At 29.4% G+C, this 20,962-nt stretch overlaps 1 protein-coding gene across 1 annotated transcript; it reads right to left on the reverse strand.

The window, feature by feature from the left end:
- Positions 1-10,365: 10,365 nt before the first annotated feature.
- LOC126665829 (laccase-4-like) lies at positions 10,366-14,773 on the reverse strand. Its single transcript, XM_050358759.2, has 6 exons — positions 14,589-14,773; positions 13,618-13,769; positions 12,573-12,817; positions 12,355-12,483; positions 11,060-11,986; positions 10,366-10,725 (listed from the first exon to the last, which is right to left on the reverse strand). The coding sequence occupies exons 1-6, from the start codon at positions 14,673-14,675 to the stop codon at positions 10,595-10,597; spliced, it is 1,671 nt and encodes a 556-aa protein (XP_050214716.1). The 5' UTR covers positions 14,676-14,773; the 3' UTR covers positions 10,366-10,594.
- Positions 14,774-20,962: the final 6,189 nt, after the last annotated feature.

Genomic DNA, 20,962 nt, shown 5'->3' on the forward strand with positions numbered 1-20,962 from the left:
TCTTTGGTGTATAACTAAATCATCTAGTGCCCATTTGAAGGTCGGTGCAAGGCCAGAAATTGGAACACATTGATTCTGCTCGTTCCCGAATTATCGAAATCAACATTAATGAATGTTATTCTTGTAATAGGTAAATAAGTATCAAAGAAATCAATGTTTTCATGTTGTCTCTAACCTTTGGCAACAAGACAATCTTTATATATATCAATTGTTCCATCGGGTTTCAATTTCTTTATCAAAAATCCATTTACAACCTATGATTTTCCATCTATGGAGTAAATCAGTCAAATGACATGCATTATTAAACTCCAAAGAGTCCATCTGTCCATCTCAACATTTATGGCTTTTTGCCAAAGATCAACATCTAAACATTTTAGAGCTTACTAGAGGTTAGCAAGATCGTCCTCTAAAGAATAAACATGGAAATCGTAACCATAGTCTTTCGAAATTCTAGCTCTTTTACTTCTTCCCATCTCTGGTTCTATATCATTAGTAATCTCACTACTTCTAACCACGAGAATATTACTAGATGATTCGCCCCCGTTATTTCTCAATTTAAAAGGAAATTTATGTTCATAAAAAATAGCATCCACATATTTAATAATCACTTGTGCAATTAAGTCATAAAAACTATATGTTTTGCTATTAACTATATACCCAATGAAAACACATTCATAGGTTGTACTTGCCAATTCAATTCTTTTCGAGTTAGAAATCTGAACATAGGCTAAACAACACCAAGTTCTCAAATAAGACACGTTCGGTTGTCTATTTTTTAAAATATCGTAAGATGAAATATTATTATTAGATGTTGGAACTCTATTAAGCACATAGCAAACAGAACAGTATTTCACCCTACCAATAAGAAGCATCACCATAATTCAATAAAAAAAAGAAACAATAGCTTCTAAATGTTCTATTTTTTTCTTTCAATTTTACGTTCATTTCAAGTGAATAAGGTACAATCCTAATTTCATGTACAATACTATGCAAGTTATAAAATTCAATAAACATGCTTGATTCATATCCAGTTCCTCTATCACTGCAAAATATTTTTTATTTTCTTATTAAATTGATTTTCAATTTCTATTACAAATAGCTTAAACATGTTAAGTGCATCATTTTTACTTTTTTTTATCAAATACACATATGTAAAATCAGAAAATTCATCAATAAAAGTGAGAAAATATCGTTTTAACATTTATGGTCAAGTACTATCAAGTTCGCATATATCAGAGTGAATTAAATTTAAAGGTTCAAATTCTCTAATTATTAAATTCTGTGAAGTTTTAGTTATTTTTGCTTGACCGCAAAATTCATATTTTACCAATTCATTTAAGGTCATTTTAGGAATTAAACCTAAAGTACTTATGTTAACATGACAAAGTTTAGCATACCAAATACTAAAATCACACAACAAATAAATTGAAGCAGAAACTTTATTAATGTCAACAATCATCTTAAATATAACCTGATAAACATAACCATTTCCCACAAAAATACCATTCTTAGTAATGGTGTACAAATAACCCTCAATTGTCTGAAAAACCCAGTCTTGTTGAGAAGATAGACAGACACCATATTCTTTCTCATCAGCTGTGCATGATATCCTTCAAAATCAATTGTTTTGCAAAGATCAACAAGTGAAGGACCGTCATCTACAACTGAAGCACCAACCATGGTATGCTTCTCATTTGTTTTTTTTATTTGTTTTATGTTTTTTTTTCTCATAAGGGGTAATTTGATCCACTTTTTACAAGTTTAGGGTTGTTTTTTATCTTTACTGTCAAGTTCAAGGGGGTGATTTGATATAAAAAAATAATACAGAGGGATTTGATATAGAAATATAGAACAAAGGATCAATTCACCCCCTCAACTTGGCACGAAATATCAAATGAGTCATTCTCGCCGATTTTGGTACAAACAGACCCAAAACTTCCGTTTTTAGCTCAAATCAACCCTCGCTTATCCATTTCCCAGTCGCATCTCGGTGAGTGTATGACACTCTCCATTTTAAGAACAGAAAAATGTCTAAAAAGATGCTTAACATTTAATTAATATTCAAATTGACCATAATCATTTACAAAATTCAATTTTATCCTTATCATTTTCAAAAACTTAAAAGTTAATTTCATTTTAATTAAAATGTTCAGGACTATTTCGTCCTTTTTTCCTTCTCCCTAGAGGGGAAAAAACTCGCCGGAACCCACTGGGTTCCGACGAATCTTGGGTTCCGACGGATCTGTTCGCAGGCAGAGAACAGAAGACCCGTCGAAACCCACTGGGTTCCGACGGATCTGTTCGCAGGCAGAGAACAGAAGACCCGTCAGAACCCACTGGGTTCCGACGGGTCTGTTCGCAGGCAGAGAACAGAAAACCCGTCGGAACCCACTAGGTTCCAACGGATCTGTTCTCTGCCTGAGAACAGATTAAATCGTGGGAACCCTCACGATTTCATCTGTTCTAAGGCAGAAAACAGATGAGACATTTGGAACCCAATTGGGTTCCGACGGTCCATCTTTTCGTCGGGGACGACGCGAGGAAGACGGGAGGTAGCGCGCGGCAGAGATGTGAGGAAGATGATAGTGGCGGCGGCAGAATTATGAGGAGCGGCGGCAGAATTGTGAGGAGCGGCAGCAGAATTGTGAGGAAGATGATTAGTATTAGGTTTAATTTAATTAGGTTTAGATATAATTTAATTAGGGATTAACTGTGTTTTGTTAGTTTAATTAGGGTAAATTAGGCTATAATTATGATATAATTAGGGGTTTGATTAATTAAAAATAAAATTAGAATATAATTAGAAATGAAATTAGAATAATTAAGTTAATTAAATAAAATTAAGAAACTCACTCTCCGAGGGGCCGTTTTGATACGAAAACGCAAGTTTTGGGTCTGTTTGTACCAAAAACGCCGAGAATGACTCATTTGATATTTCGTGCCAAGTTGAGGGGGCGATTTGATCCTTTGTTCTAGAAATATATAATGCAAAGGGGTAATTTGATACTTATTTATTTGTTTTTTTTCAAGGAAAGAAACCTCTGCCAAGGATTCATATTGAAAATCTCAATCAGAGAAGAGACAAAGAAGCACCAACAACAGGGAGGGCAAAGGAAAGAGACCTCTCCCTAATTGTGAAAACAAAAAAAAATGACAAATTCAGTTGAAACAGGACTTTGCAGAGATGGCACTACAAGGGAAGTTTCATTCAATGTAAGTGTCGTTACTAACCTTACATTTGAGAAAATACTTAATTGTGATGGTTCAGAGTTCTCTATTGTTTTATTATTGCATTGCAGGCTGGTCAATTAGGGGAAAAACTATTACATCCAGAGAATCCTATTCTATAGGAGCTATAGAGAAAGATACACCATAAAATGAGCACTGTGCAATACGAGGGAAGACCATACTATAGAAGAGTTAGCTAAACCTCAGTGGATATGGGATTTTGGGGGAAGGGGGGGGGGGGGAGCTTCTCAACAATCCAACTACAATTTGTAGTTCAAAGAAGGATTTCAGAGATGTAGAGGAACAAGACGGTTACTGTGGAGTCATCTCCTAACCTCACAACTTCTCTATTCTAACACCCCTTGCCTTCCATAGTATAGGCCCATAAACTTTCAGTCACACATTCTCTGGTCAGTCTCTTTCACAAATTGATTTCAACTCTGTCACCACACCAGCTCCATTCTACATGCAGCAATCCACTATCATTGGATCACAAATTTTACAGGCTATCTCACATGTACCTACAGTGCAACAAATGCAAAACAAGGGAGGTACTACCCAAGCACATAAGTAGAAACCAACAAAAAGAGTGAATCCTCCTTTCGGGCAACCAACAATCAAGCCAAATAAGAGGCTTTGACTGTTTATCTAGCTACTTAGTCATTATTACTATTTTATGAAAACTGTGTTGTGTGCATAATGATGATTGTAACCATATTTTGGTAATGTAGATACAATGTGCTTATATGCACCATAATTTGGGCAGTTTCTTAACATGGTTAGTTGTAATGAATGTTAGCCTTTTTGGTAAATGGATGTTGTCTTTGTGTACTTATTATCTTTATGTAAGCAATCTTTAAGTCAAATTTTATGGAAACAGTTTGTTATTGGCTTTTTTGTTAACTGTTTTGTTGTTAGCCTTTACTTTGTTGTATGCAATGATATGATATGTGATGTTATTAAGAGCAGATGCAAACAAGACTAACTTTTGATTGAACAAAGAAATTCTATTTATAATCAACAATTCCATTACATAATTTGGCTAACATAAAATAGAAGCCTTTAGGCACTACTAATAACAACAACTAAAAAAACAAGCATCATAATTATCCCAAAAGCACTAGCTACAAATCAGAATCTTCTTTTGTATGTATCTCCCTATTCTCTTGCTAGTTTCACCATAAATTCAGATGACATTGGCACATCAGATACATCCCTCGAGTCTTCTCTATCTTTCAGGCCATTGAAATTTCCATTCAGGCAAACCAATTCTTCATTTTCATCTAACAAATCATCAATAAGTTGCTTTCATCAAGCAATATAAGCATCGTCAACCCAATCGAAGAAACCACATCCAAACTCACCTTTTCTACATTCATAAAACCTTCGGTCTGGGTTTTCTTTGGACAGAAATACCCATATCAGAGTCTTCACATAAAGCCCACAATCACAGTAACGAGCTTCTCCTTCGTAGTAAAAATCAGGTCGGTTGGAGCGCTCACGTCGAATGGAACGTCGCTTGCTGGGTCATCCTGAAGATCCTCGAGATGTTGAAGAAGATGACATCTTCAGCAAATAACGAAAAAATTAGGGTTAGAAGTTAGGGAATTTAGCTATTAGGGATTAGGAATTTGAAAGATAAAGTTGATTGGAAGTAATTGGAGTTTTAGGATTTAAAGATTTGAAAGAGAATAAAATTTAATTTGGGGGTGATTTGGTTGTTGGTCTTTGAATATAAACAATGATTTCTATTGAAAAATTTATTTAATGGAATGCGTGTGACACAATTTTTAGAGGAGGAGCTGTTTACGCAGTTGTGGGTCTGTACGATCTAAAAACCTCCAAAATAATTTTTTTAATATTTCATATTAAATTCAGGAGCTGAATTGGTCCTTTATTTGTTTATGTAGTACTTTTTATTGGATTATTAGAAAAATGAAGTTATCGTCTCCCACTAATCAAGAGTTAAACCGTTGAAAGGGTCTTAAGTGGACATATTAGGAATGACAATGACTGTATTCAAAGGTGGAGGTTTCCCTAAATGGAAAGATTCTTTGTTGTGTGCAGACGATTAGTTTAATGTAAGTCTAATATACTTAATTATTAATCATGCTTTAATAAAGTCGTATTGTTTATACAAATACTTAAAATTCGTTTGCATTGGTGTCATGTCATTACTTGCCCTAATAAGTAGAGCCAATCATTAACTAAAGATCTGTGTATATACTTGAGAAATGAACTTTAAATATGAGTATACAATTTGAAGTAAATATCTTGCACAAATCCGAGAATTTCAAATTAAATTTTGATATATGGATAAATAAATTAAATTATTTAATTACATATTATAAATTTATGACTTTATTTTATCTTAATAGATGAAGATTAATCATATTGATGCTATTATAAATTAATCTAATTTACACCATTATATAAATTTTTATTTTTATTTTTTAAATAGATATGTGAATCAAGCAGCGTATGTATTATCGTAAAATATTTATTTCATATCAGATTATCAAATTTTAATTTTTAATTTTTATAATTTTTTATTGAGATAAATATTTTAAATTCGTTTTAATGAAATTAGATGAATTGAAAAGAAAAATGGACTGAAGTACTAAATATAGTTTTATTTTTACTAGAGCACTAAATAAAGTTAATTATGTATTAATATATAAATTTAATAAAAACATTAAATTATAAATATAAGTAGTAGAATCAGTTTTTGTTAATTGCAAAATTTAATACCACTCTCTTTTTCTCTTTCAAATTTTTTGCTTTTTTTTTTTCTCTAAAAGAACTCTTTTTCATCTTCATCATTTGAAGAGTAGGAGGAGGTGGTTTTTTGATTTCAATTGGAAATCACCTCCTCTCTGCCTATAAATAATAAAAATATTATTTCTTTTAATAAATCTTTTCAATATGAAGTTTTATCTATCCGTAATGGATTTTATCTCTTTTCTTGAAAGAATTTTTATGCTTGTTTGTTTGTTTATTTTATGGTTTGTTTTCTTCGATCGTTCGAAAATTTATAGTAATTGTTCGAGTTTTAGAGTCAATTCCTTATAGATATAAGATTTAAAAAGTTGTCAATCTAACTTCTACGAATCTCATTGACAAAGATGATCGAAAATACTAAGTTTCAACGAAACAAGCGGGTCGTGCGTGTGGCTGGTTTATCAAAAAACGTGCAAATCTAAGTTTCCGCTCTAACGGAACTCTTACTTCTCGTTCAGTTAAATATATACGGAATCTATATTTAGATTTGTCATTCTTTCGATCTACTTATTGCTTATATCTTAAATTGTTTGTTAATTTTTTTAAATTAAAATTTAAAAAATCATATATTATTCTTATTAAATAATTTTCCTTTTATATTCTTCATCAATAAAATGCTAAACGGTTATCTTTTCAGAAAAAGAAAAAAACAGTTTATGTTAGGAATAGTAAAAAGGAAAATGAATTCCAAACAAAAATGAGAGAGAGGAAAAGTGGAAATGTTGTGGTCTAGAAAAAGACAACTGACACGCACTCCGATGCTAGGACAGCAATGTGGGAATCCTCGTGGGGGTCCCCTTCCTAAGAACTCCCTACCCTACAAAACAGCAACCATTCAAATCTTTTTTTCCTGGCTTCGTTGGACTTGGGCGCACGCCTGGCTTCTTCCGTCACGTGCCTATTCTGACGTGGAACATTGGGACCAATTACCAATTTTAGAGCATACCAAATGATATTTTTTAAAATAAAAGCATATTTTATAAAATAAAGAGTATCTTAAAAATAAAGAGTGATATTTAAAATTTTACTACAATGAACTCGTTAATATCAGTTTTTATTATATATAATTTTAATAATTAATAGTAAAATAAACGTATTAAATAATAATATTATTAAATTAATTGCCTCTCTAATATTATATATTATTTTGTTTTGTTTTCGTATAAAATATTAATAAAATATTAAATACTAATAAAACAATTTTTATTTATTTAATTTTTTATTCATTTATTTATTCAGTTTTTTGATTAAAAATAAAAATAACCACCTTATTTTTTAAAATTTAAAATTTTATTAGTTAAAAAATAAAGTAGAGAGTGAAAATGACTCTCTATATGTGGAGAGTCATTTTCACTTTCTACTCTAAATATAAAGAATAGAGAATTCATTGTACTTCTAATTTATTGTCAAACTCTTGACAATTTTAAAGAGTTCATTGGAAATGCTCTTACATTCGTTTTCATTTGGCTATATTTTATTATTTTTTGATTTAGTACAAATAGCATAGCACCCTGTACAAAATAAGGGACATAAAAACTCATATACTAACTCTTATTGGTACAATAAGCTCATTAATTAACTTGAACTTTAACTCCGTTATAATTTAAAATAAAGTGAAAAAACTTTCATACTTTTTTTAAAAAGAATAAATAACACCCTTTAAAATAAAATAAACAAATTTAACTTTATATTTTTTTAGACAATTATATCCGCGCCTTAATAAATGCACATATTTGTTATAATTTTAATAAAATATCATACATTTTAATTTTTAAAAAATTTATATACATATAATTATATATAATATAAGTTTTAGACATTTTAAAAATATTAATATATGTACTAATATAATACTATTCAGAGTTACTTTAATAAAAGAAATGTCATGTAATATTAAATATTTATATGATAAGTTTGTTAATGTATATAATTATTATATTTATATCAATAATTATATTAATAAAAACATAAATATAATATTAAATTTATATATGGAAGTTTCTTAATTTATAATATATAAAAATGTTATATATTAAAGAATGTTATTTGTTATTTTAAAAAAATATGAAGATCTTTTTATATTTTTTATTTTAAATTATAATGGAGTTAAAATTAAGCTAACTTTTGAATTTATTTGTACCAAATAGAATGAGTATCTGTGTCTATATGCTTTTTTTGGTACAACGTGTTATTTGTAACAAATCAAAGAGTACAATGAACTTTTATATTTTTTAACCTTTTTATTTGATTTTTAACTTAGCAATATAATTGGGTGTGCATTTTTTTGTTATAGGAGACAAAACTCTAACCCAACCCTAAAATTTAAATGGTTGCATATATAAGTACGGTTCGAATTCGCGACCTCACTTAAATTAAGAAAACGCTTTACCAACTCACCAGCATCTTGGGTTTTGAGTATGCATCATTGCTTTAACAATGTTTATCCCATGTAACGGTTGCGTCTAGTCATTTTTATAACAAGCAATGAGCATTTGCGATAGAAATATTTTATTATTATTTATTTTAAGGTTAATAGCAATAAGATACGAAACTTTGCGGGTTTTACCAGTTATAACCAAATCTTTCAAAATCGGTTAGTTTAGCCCATTTTGGAATATTTGAAATCTATTCTAGCCATTCGTGAATCAAACCAAATTTTTTTTGTCATTCATTAATGGGCTAAACTAGCCGATTATGAATGATATGAAATATTTGAAACTTTTTCTAGCGAAATCGATTAAAATTGGCTAGTTTAGCCCACTCACTAATGACAGATTTTTCGGTTTGGTTCACAAATGACTAAGGAAAGGTTTCAAATATCTAAAATGGATTAAACTAGCCGATTTTGTAAGATTTGGTTATAATTGACAAAACTTACAAACTTTTAATATGTTATTGAGATTAACCCTTTATTTTATTATTAATAAATATTCCAACATTGACAAACGTCTTATTGATTTATTGCATAAATGATATGACACAACTGCTACATTCTTTAATCATGTTTAATAAATAAATGGAAATTATATATTTACCTGATTTTTTAAATCAAAATTTTAAAGAATTTGTATTCATTTTAAAAAAATATACTTGTTTTAGCGTATCTATACATTTATAGGAGAGTTAATTTTTCATCGATTTATAATATTTGTCTTTTATTACACATATATTAAAAAAAGTCTTAATTTATATACATTATTATTGAATTGTCCATATTCATTATTATTCTCTGTGTCCCATTTTAAAGTCCCACTTTCCTTTTTTAAATGTCTTATTCTAAAATGTTATTTTTTTTCCAGAAAAAATTAAGTTAAATTATATATTTACTCCTTATTTTACTCTTCAAATAAAGGGTCAACACGCCTAGTTCTCATAATTTCAGATTGTCAAATTTATATGGTCCAATAATATTTTTCCTTCTCTATTTTTTCGTTTTTCTCATTCCTATCACATCGAATCATCGATCATTTCTAGCCGTCTCTCTCTTTTGAAAAACCTAGCCGTTTCTCTCTTTTGAAAAACTTCTCAAACCCTAGTAAGTTTTTTTCTTCTTGTTCATTTGGAGGTGGTTTTTGGCCATTTTTGGCCAAAAATCACCTCACCAATCTCTCAAATTTAGTTTTTTTTCATAGTTTTTATCTTTAGTTTTTAAATAAAGTTTATTTCTTGGCCAATTTTGGTCTAGATTTAGAAATTATTTTCTATCATAGTATTTTAATTGAGATTAGATCTAATCTAATCGAAATTAAGAGTAGTTTTTTTCATCTTTCGAGATGAAATTGTTTTTTGCGGTGCAAACGACTTGGATCTCTGAAACAATTATAGGCAGCATCTTACGACGGATTTCATCAAGTACAGGTATGTTTTGCGTCAATATCGATGTTATTTTAATCTTTAAGAGAACAGATGTATCACAGAAAATGTGATCAGGCGTGCATTCGAAGTTAGACTTCCTTAGAACGTTCAATAAATCTAGATTTTATTATTAGATCTAGTTTTAGTCTACAAATTTAGGTGACCCTTGGTGGTTAGTTTAACCCTAGTCGATGACTGTATTTTTACAGCTCTCATCATCTTTTCTAGAATAGTTGACTCAGTATGTTGAGAAACCGTTCATGTAATTTTCGTTATTATTAATGGAAATTTTAGCCTTTGTTAAAAAAAAAACACGCCAATGTACTTATGTACATCCCTAATGGTGGCGGGTGAACATTGAACGATCCAAACAGTGGACTATATATCATAAGTACAATATGGGAGGCGGAAAGGAGCGCCGCCCACCATCGCCCCAGGCTGAACGATCAATGGTGTACAAACAATTTTGCCAAATCATACATTAAACCATATAAACTCAAGTAAAAAAAATGCTTTTGTATTTCATTGATGAATCAAAAGTATATTACAAATTTTATTCAAACTTGCTTGAGCAAAATTTACCTATTCACTCAAGAAACAAATATAACATTCTTTAATTAATTCACACTTTCTTCTTTCTTTTCTCTTGTTTATGTGTATGTAATCACTCTCAAACACCTCATATTTTTAAGGTGCTACTGCTCTAAAATTACAAATCTTTGCATACATTTTAGCATTTAGGAAGATCTTTAGGAGGTGGTAAGAGTGATTGATTAGGTCCTTTGCCATTATCCACCAAAAATGCCATCTTAAGTCCCCATGTTGTGTGCACTTCTAGATGGCAGTGCATGAACCAAACACCTATATAAACACAACAATATATGATTACAGATTAATTAGTTACTGATCAAGAATTTGCACTAAGGAGTAAGGAATAAGTTTTTATTGAGAAAAAAGTTATTTCGGTCCATAAATTTGTGTCGCAGAATTAAATAGATTCAATTTAATCAATTTAGGTCAAGTAGATTCCCACTTTTTTAAAAGAAAAGAACAAATAGATCTGAATCAAGATGAAATAAAAAAAAATTAGATTCATTTGTAAATTTTGGATCTATTTGACCTTAATGAATAAAATCGAGCCTATTTGACCCTTTTGTCATTTTTCTATTTTTAAGAGTTCAGTGAGAAAATTTACCAGGGTTATCTGCGCGAAATCTTATAGCAGTCCATCCTCCGGTGGGTACACCGATTGTATTCCTCTCAGCAGGATCAACGAGATTAAAATTCTTAGAATCGGTCTTCGGATTATAGTTCCCTAATCCTCTACCGACAACAAAGAAATTGAATCCGTGCAAGTGAATAGGATGGTTTTCAAGTGCTATAATTCCAGTATCTTGCATCACAAGTTGAACTGTGTCGTTGTATTTCAATCTGTAAACCCTAGTTCCTTTTACGGTTGCCAAATTAGCCGGTCCGGCTCCAGTAAAATTAAAAACATGCGGTGGATTAGCCGGAAAATCAGCAGTGAAAACCCCACTAATATTGAAGAAATGAGCTTGAAGCAGAGCAGTAGTTGGCATGACAAAAGTGACATTGTTGATACTAGCAACAACCCTACTACCATTAGCTGCCTTGCAAGTAGGGCAAGGGTTAATTCCTAAACCTACCGTGAAGAGCAAGTTATGATCAATTTTCAAAGGAACATTAGCAGGGTACTTTTTCGAGTTCAAGCTGCGAAGGGAGTTGGTAAATTTATTGGCAACCGCCGTGGCATTCTGCGGTGGAGGAGTGGCGGTGACTGTGGGCGTGGTAGAAAGCGTGCCGGAGTAGTGAAGGGTAGCGGTTGCAGTTCTATTATCGACCGCAATTGGTGCATCCATAAACGGAGAAGCGGAAACTATGTATTTTCCAGAATTTTTGTTCGCGGTGACGAGGACATTTGTTGTCTGACCAGGGGCTATTAGGACAGTGTCTGTTTGGAATGGCTTAACATAAGTAGCATCAACTTCTACTACTGTAAGTTGGTGTCCTGCAATCTTGAAGAACAGCTCTTCATTGAGTGCAGCATTGACTAATCTTAGCATGTAGGTCTTGCCGCTATCTACCGGCAATCTAAATCCGCCTGCAAAAACAATTTTATACAAGTCCTTAGCAATTTATGTACTTTAGTGACTAATTTTTATCAAATAACAAACTATATACAAAAACCGAACCAAACAGAATAACTAAAATGCAACAAAAATTCGCTTTTTCGGATCAGGTTTGTTTTGCAAATTACAAAATTAAGTTTAGTTTTGGTACAAACATGTCAAAAAAAACTAAAGTAAAAAAATCAACCAAATCTACCGGATCAGTTTAATTTGAAATATTTAAAAATTTGGTTTAATTCAATTTAAAACAAATTTATTATAAATGAACTCGAACTCGAAACTTCATAACTCCGAAGAATTTATCAGAAAATTGTGGTGATAAAAATAAATATATACTCACTCTGTGAAGGACAATTCGGAACGGAGCCAGTGTGTCCATTAATGGTGTGAGCATCAGACACATTTGGTGCTAATCCAGATTTCAGAGCTTCATTTACAACATCTTCAGTATCAGAATTCCACCATTCAGCTGAAATTCACATCAAATTAATTAATACTTGACAACCATGAAAATTACCATATTAGTCCTCCAAGTTAAATTTAGAAAAAATAGCTCACCCAATACAATAACTTGTTCCTTGTGGGGTTTAGGGAAAGGGTAAGGAACTCCGAGCTTAGGCAAAATAACAATGGCACCGTGAACAGTGGATCTTAGCCACAGGATATGAGCATGCCATAACAGTGTGCCTCTCTGTCCTGTAATGGTGAAATTGTAGACATAGTTTTGGCCCGGTGGAATTGGGCATTGTGTAATATATGCTGGCCCATCAGCCCATCCAGTTCTCAGTTGCCTAATTCCATGCCTGCAAAATTACAAATAACATGGAATTCATAAATTAGCCTAGTTAAATTTTGACATAAAGTACAAAAGAACCCTTACATTTTTTTAGATAGTTTTTTATTATTTGGGCTCTCGGCGTTTTTAAATAATGCAAATAAACCCCCATCTTTTGAAATGACATAGAAATAACTAAAAACATTGAGGGGTTAAGTGGAAATATGTAAACAAAAAGGGCTTATGTGCTCTTTTGAAAAATTTGACAAGTTTTTTGCACCGTTTAAAAATATTAAGTGCCCAAGTGGCAAAAGAATAAGTAAAAGGGCTTACGTATTTTTTTACAAAAAAAATTCGAAGGTTTTTTCGTATCTTTAAGCTTTATAAAAAACTAATTATTTAATAAGAATCAGTGAGTATAAAAACTACTTTTCTCATCAAATTATTCAGAAACTTATTTTTTTTAAGTAGAAATCATGATTTTGGAGTGTACGTTTGATTAAAACTAATTTCAAAACTGAATCGAACTAAATTTTTAAAGAGTTAAAAAAATTCAAATAGAACTGAACTAGTCGGTTTCCATTTAATTATTTCAATTGGATTTGCACTAATACCTAACTGAAATTTTTCGAAATCAATATCAAACCAAACGGAATTTGTCAAATCAAATTTTAAGGGACAAATTGATAATAAATTATTCTGACTAATTTGTATGCTAATTGACCAACACGAGCAAGTTCAGATGACAAGTTGCTATTTAAGTCCTTTTATTTATCTAATATACTGCTTTAGCTACAATTGTAGTATCAATTGAAGCAGAAATCTTACCAGTGGATAGAAACATTATATTTGACCTTGTTCACAACTCGTACAAGAACTGTATCATCTTCCCTAGCATATAGAATGGGTCCTGGGAATTTTCCGTTGACCGTAACGATCGGCTTGCTTGAGCATAATTTTGTAGTATTTTTCATCACAACCTGTCCATTTTACAAAATTAAAAATGAAATTAATTAAGCTTATAGTAATTATAAAATCGGAAGAGTGCATTACAAGGTTAATACAACTGTTTTTCAGTTGTTACAAGTTACAACTAATAATATGTCATGTCACTGTTTGTGATGTGAAATGGTAACCTTTTGATGTTGTGTTTAATCTTTCTATTTTTGGCTGGTTTGCTTAATTCTTTTGTATTTATTTATCGGCAAATTTGGTTTAATTGACAAGATCTTGAGTTTCTATTACACTTTTGAACAAGTTGGTGATCATGGCGTGAGAACTCACTTTGCTATACTACTAGCTAAATATAATTATGTCGTTACATATTGGGTGTCGAGTTGGTAAAATACTGTATAAGGTTACGAGTTTCCGAATTCAAGAATTTTAACAAATTATCAAAATAAAAATAATAATTATACAGTAGCAGAACAAAAAATAAAGAGAAAATACGAGAGATAAACAAAAGACGGATGACTAAAGAAAAATAAAAACAAGACGGTTAAATAAAAAAACAGTATGTGATTGCCGGTCAGCGGACCGCCGCCACCCTCTGTCCCTAGTTACGCCCATTTGAATCATGTTGCTATGAGAAAACTTTAGCTGCATGATTCTATGAGTTTTCTCAAGCTGCATGATAATTTTATTTCTCATGATTGCTCAAATATTTGCATGCATGGTTACGTTTTATTATCATCATTAATATCATTATACTCTAATTTCATTGACATTAATACATATACCTCATTTTTCTATAATCAGAAAAAATAAATAATAATAACTGATAATTATTCAACACTTACATTGAAATTATAATGCCGAATCCTGCACTCGACCACAGCCGGAAGAAAGAAAACCAGAAGAAGAAGAAAACGAAACAAAGATTCCATGGAATTATTATTGCCTTTCTTAGGCTTCTCTCAATCAAAATCTTGATTTAATTACTTGTTAATTTGCAGGCTTAATTAGTTTATTATATTGATATGATCTAGGACTTGCTACCTTCAACATTTTATATAGAAAATAGGTTGATGGGTGAATTGCTACAATGTCGTTTTTGCTAATGTTAGGTGAGTTAGTGGATTCTTGAAATACAAGAATTTAAGGCCTAATTTCACAAACATTTCTTACATATTACATAAAGTTTTTTCGTTTTGTTTTAGACCAATTTGTGAATTTTGAACTGCACCTATCAAGCTCAATGTTAGTTCTATTTTCAACTAATCACAAACTTTATCAGAAATTTTATTTCGGTACCTACAATATAGGTTTTAATTTTGGAACATTTTATTTTTGTGCAAATTCGTAACATTTAGTTGGAAAAAAATATAGATGACAAAAAGAATGGAAAATAACATTTCTTTGGTCAAAGCATAAATAATTAATAACATAAAAGTTATGAGATTGCTTCCAATGGTTTAGCCCTAGCTAGGGTTATTAGTGTTATCTCAATTTACATTTTTCAGATAAATCAAATATTTAAAATTGGATATCTGAAAATTATGATCTTTTATGTAATAACATAAAAGATAAAATATCATAATTAATAACATATTTCAAATATTTAATTGAAACCATCTTTCAAATATTTGAAATATTTGATCGGATCCAATGGTTTATCCGAAATATGAATCAAATATTTCGGATATCCAATTTTAAATGTTTAAAAAATTATGATTGGATAAACCATAATTGGATCGAATAAATACATAATTTTTCTTTTATTCTCTCTTTTCTTATATTAATTGTCGTACACAAATCAGCATATATTAATGATAATGTAAAATTTTAAAGCAATCAATAAAGATAAATACTAATATAATTTTTTTAATCTGTATGTAAACAAAATAAAAAATTTAAATAGGAGGAGAGTATTTTATTAGTCATTAATAAAATTGTGCAAAGTAGCTAGCTATATTGCTTTGTAGAGGTTCTTTCTATTAGCAAACTTGAAGTAACAAAATTACCCCAAGAGTGAGGATTTTCTGCTTATAAAATAAAGATAATTAGAAGTTGGTTGAGCTTTGAAAATAATTTGGCGAGTTAATTAATGCCTTGCATTCAGTAATTAGCTTAAAAAGGGTTAACTTGTCATCTTAATTTGAAGATCTCTCAAGTCAATTGCCACTAACTTTTAACTTTTCTTGGATGTAATTTGTCTAGTATTACTATTTTAAGTATGATTAATGTTTTGAGAAGAAAAGTTTCCAATTCTCTTTAACAAAAGAATTCCTTTTAAAGATACTTCATTCTAATTTATAATTATCAATGATAAAAAATAATATGTTTAATTTTTAACTTGAGTAATATTTTATAAAATATGAGGAATAAAAAAATTTAGTACTAAAAGAGAATAAAAATAAAATTATGACGAAAAGGCATGTTTAAGTTCATGCAACCTCAAGCTTTGACAGCTTAGAACTGTCGTTAATAAATAATTGGAGCCACATAATTACTCAATGGACTAACATGAAGAAATGTAGTCGAACAAACTCCATGGATTTTAAAATTTATGGATCAATTTATTATTTATAACAGTTGCTACACATTAAGGCTAAAATCTACCTTGGAACAAAAACAATTATCACTAATAAAATTTCGAATTTAAAAACAAATGATAAAATCAGTCATAATTTCACTTTAATAAAGATTATATTAAAAATAAAGAGATAGAATATATCCGGATAAAACCGTCAATGTTAAAATTAATGGCTAACCAAAACACTAATTTATCTTTTTTAATACATATACCTATAAAGATAAAATAATAAAATCAAATCATTTAATAATAATAATATTTTTGATGAATAAAAAAAATTATTATTATATCGTTTAATCCGGATAGATTTTATTTTTTAATCACTATTTGATAGATAATTGAAAGAAGAATAAAGGATATACGGTGAGGGTGCTAGACTAAACCCTAGCACACACTGTACATAACACCCTCTTAATCAAAGAAAAGAGAGGCAGGAAAAGTAAATACAGTTTCTGAAAATGAAGCAAAAAATAGTAAAATTAAGTATTCAATATAAATTTATCAGCTAATAATCACCGACGGTCCTCGACTTTTATCCTAAACTTTCCTAAATCTCCTATACTTTCAAAAAATTTCTAAACTCCCCGGACTTTATGGCGGCGCTCATTCACTGCCTTTATAGACGAAAATACCCTTCCAAAAAGAACATTGGCGGCTGGCGGTGCCACGTCATCTTGAATGTCAGAAGAAATACAAAAAAATTTAAAAGCCAAAATACTCATGAAATAAGTCAATCAAACTAAAAACTAACCAAACTAATTAAACCACGCTCAATTAGATCCACACTCAATTAAACCCAACCCGTCAACCGCCCGCCGCCCGTTGCCTCCCGCCGCCGCCCTCCGGTAACCGCCGGTCATCTTCCTCAAAATCTATTATTGAGAACAGATATCGAAAATATGTTCTCAAGAAGAACAAATTTTCAGGAATATGACTGGAGGGTGGCGGCCGGCGGTTGACCGGTTGGGTTTAATTGAATGTGGTTGGTTTGAATGAGAATGGTTGGATGTAATTGAGTATGGTTTGGTTAGATTTTAGTCTGATTGACTTATTTCAGGATATTTTCGGCTTTTAATTTTTTTTGAATTTTTTCTGACATTCAAGATGACTTGGCGTCGCCAGCCGCCATTTTTTTTGTAAGGGTATTTTCGTCCATAAGGACCGTGAATGAGCGCCGCCATAAAGTCTGGGGGGTTTAGGGAAACTTTTGAAAGTTTATGAAGTTTTAGGAAAGTTTAGGATAAAAGTCGAGGACCGTTAGTGATAATTAGCCAAATTTATCGCATACATTACAAGAAAGAAGCTGGATTGTTTAACCAAACTATCTTTTAATGAGCTCAGACCTTCTAATAATACTTAGAAATTATGATAAAAGTATCCAAAATTTTAAAAATATCTACAAAAATATCTAGACTTTTTTCATTTATAAAAATAACGACTGATTTAAAATTATTTACAAAACTACCAAAAAATAAAAATTATTTACAAAAATACAATGTGTATATATAGTTTTAGTATAGTTTCGGTATTATTAAAACTATAAATCAGAAAATTTAAACTTAATATTAGATTTATTATTGGATATTTCAAGTATATTTTTAGTATATCGATAATTACTTTTAATTTATATATATTTTCTAGTTGATAACATGTACATTTTTTATATGTATTTTCACTATAGTTGGTAATGAACTAGACAATTTATATAATGTGGATATAATTTTAGTATATTATTAGTTTATTTTTTAGTATACGATGTGGTATAATATTAGCGTAATTTTTAGAGAAAATAACAAGAAAGCAAGAAAAAAGGCTTCACTTTTCACACAATACAACTTTATTAAGTTTATTTACTTTGTTACCAAATATGGATATTTTATTTCATCCACCACCACCTTTTCCTATTAACATCACGTGTCCTATAAATAAACCCTAATTTAATATTTTTATTTTAAAAAAAAATTATCCCCTTTTCAGCAGGCCTGACGCGCGTCAGGCCTGCTGAGCGTGATGACAGGTGCACCTGCACCTGTCATCACAATTGTTTGGGAACAGGTGCATGGTGCACCTGTTACCCATATAGTATATAAAAGGGGACCTTTTTTCCCAAAGGTCCCCATACATTGTTTATTAAATATATAATATATATTTATATAAATATTTATTTAAATGTTAAATATTTATATTAAATATTTAAAAAAAATCATTAATTTATTTTTATATTTTATAAATATAACATATTAAAATAGTTTATTTTATATAAAATTTTAAAAATATTAATTTTAAGTTCGAGATATTTGAATAGACTATTATCAAATTAATTTTATAATTTTTTTACTTCTGTTACATATTTTAAATATATATATTCCGATACATATTTGTTGTTTGGTGCATATTTATAATATTTAGAGTTGGTAAATTTTAGTTAATAATTAATATTTTTGTTGAAAATAATCATTACTTTGCTAGTGAATATGAGAATGATGATGTTACTTTTTTTTATTCTTATTATTTTACAACTATTGGAAAAGTAACCCTTAATTTGCTAGTGAATATTTTTGATACATATTTGGATACATATTCGATACATATTTGATACATCTCTGATATATAATTTAGATCGTTTAGACATTTTTTTTATTTTTTTATCAATTTTATTAAATCAACCGACTAATCAGATCCGTTTGTTATTATATTTTAAAAAATGGATACATCTCCGATACATATTTTATTTAATTCTAATCGACTATATTTAATTATAACTCGAATATATTTTTAATACATCTCTGATACACAATTTATACATTATAGATACATATTTGATACATTAATTGAATTAACTGACTAATTCAATTGGTTCGTTTTTAAATTTAAAAAAGCTTATAATTAATATTATTATATTTATTGTTTTATATATATTTGATCAGTTTGTTTTCATTATTTGACTGAAAGTCCTAAGGTGGAAGAAATGAGAAAGACGAGTATAAGTGCAAAATATTCGATAAATATTTGATACATCTCCGATATATATTTAATGCATCTTGGATACATACGTGATACATTTTCGATACATAATTTATACGTGGTATTTATAAAAAAATATTAAACATGATAGATATATTTTTTAAATGTACTTAATAGATACATCACTGATACATAATTTATACACGATAGATATATTTTTAAATATATTTAAATATATACATGATAGATACATTTTTACTAAATTTATACACGATATATATTTAAATAGATACATGATATATACAGTTTTATTACACTTATTTTTTACACTTATTTGATACATTTTGCGACGTATCAAATTTTTTATTACATGTATTATATATTCATTTTAATATATGTTTGATACATATTCGATACATAATTTATACATGAGAAATATATTATTCATGCATTAGACCCGTGTTCGGTATGTATGAACAATATATTCGATAATAATTAATAAAATTATTTTTAGTACATATTTGATAAATCTTCGATACATAATTTATACATGAAAAATATATTATTCATGCATCGGACCCGTGTCCGATATATATCAATATTATATTTGTTTGATACATCATTGATACACAATTATTTATTGTTAGTTAATTAAACTAATTTTTTACTTTTTGTAAATATTATTTTGAATAGTTTTGTGGATTATTTTTATATTTGTAAATGTACAGAAATAATAAAATACTATAAATAATCAGTATATATTTTTAAAAAATAAATAGATTACTATCAATTTTTTTTTGAAATGATGTCTCAGAGATGTATCAGAGATGTATCAGAGATGTATCATATGATATTACAAAACTGTGTCTATAATTTGTTGATGCTTGCTTGCTATAGGTGCTGACGCGCTGACGCGCTCTGACGTGCTGACGCGTTATGACGCGCGCTGACGCGCTCTGACACAAAAATCACATGTGCTAGTTGTTGTGTTTCCTTTTTATTAAGATGGTATTATGCTTGCCATGTGTCACCTATTTAATGGAATGGTGTTTGTTGTAAACTTTTTTGCTTTTGTGGTAGGAATGATAAATAAGGGAGTTAGGTGACAATGTGTGAAATGTTGAGCTATTTTTGTGGTATTTTTGTGATCTTCTCTAATTTTTATCTAATATTAATAAAATTTCAGTATGTTTTGATATGTATACTCTTGGTATACTGTTAGTATAATTTTAGTATATTATTAGTTTGATTTTTAGTATAAGATTTGAGGTAATTTTGATAATTTTTTTTATTTAATATTAATAAAATTTCAGAATGTTCTTATGTGTATGATATTAGTATAATGTTGTTATAATATTAGTATTATTCTTAGTTTATGACATTATACCAACAGTATACACCGTATGTTTGTAATTATTTTTTATTTTTTAGTGTTCTTGTAAATATTTTTAAATTAACTAGAATTTTTGTAAATGAAAAAAGTCAACATGTACTTTGTAATTTTTGTTTTTGGTAAATGGTGTAATTTTCTCTAGTATTTATGAGAACCAAAAACTAGTACCTACACGAGCTCAAAACAATTATTTATGTGTTTTTTTATTTTGGCAAATAACAAAAAAAAGTCAAACCTTTTATAAAAATTTCACAAAAACCAAACCTTTCAATTTTATCCAA

This window comes from Mercurialis annua, linkage group LG1-X (genome assembly GCF_937616625.2).
Source record: "Mercurialis annua linkage group LG1-X, ddMerAnnu1.2, whole genome shotgun sequence".
NCBI classification, from domain to species: Eukaryota; Viridiplantae; Streptophyta; class Magnoliopsida; order Malpighiales; family Euphorbiaceae; genus Mercurialis; species Mercurialis annua.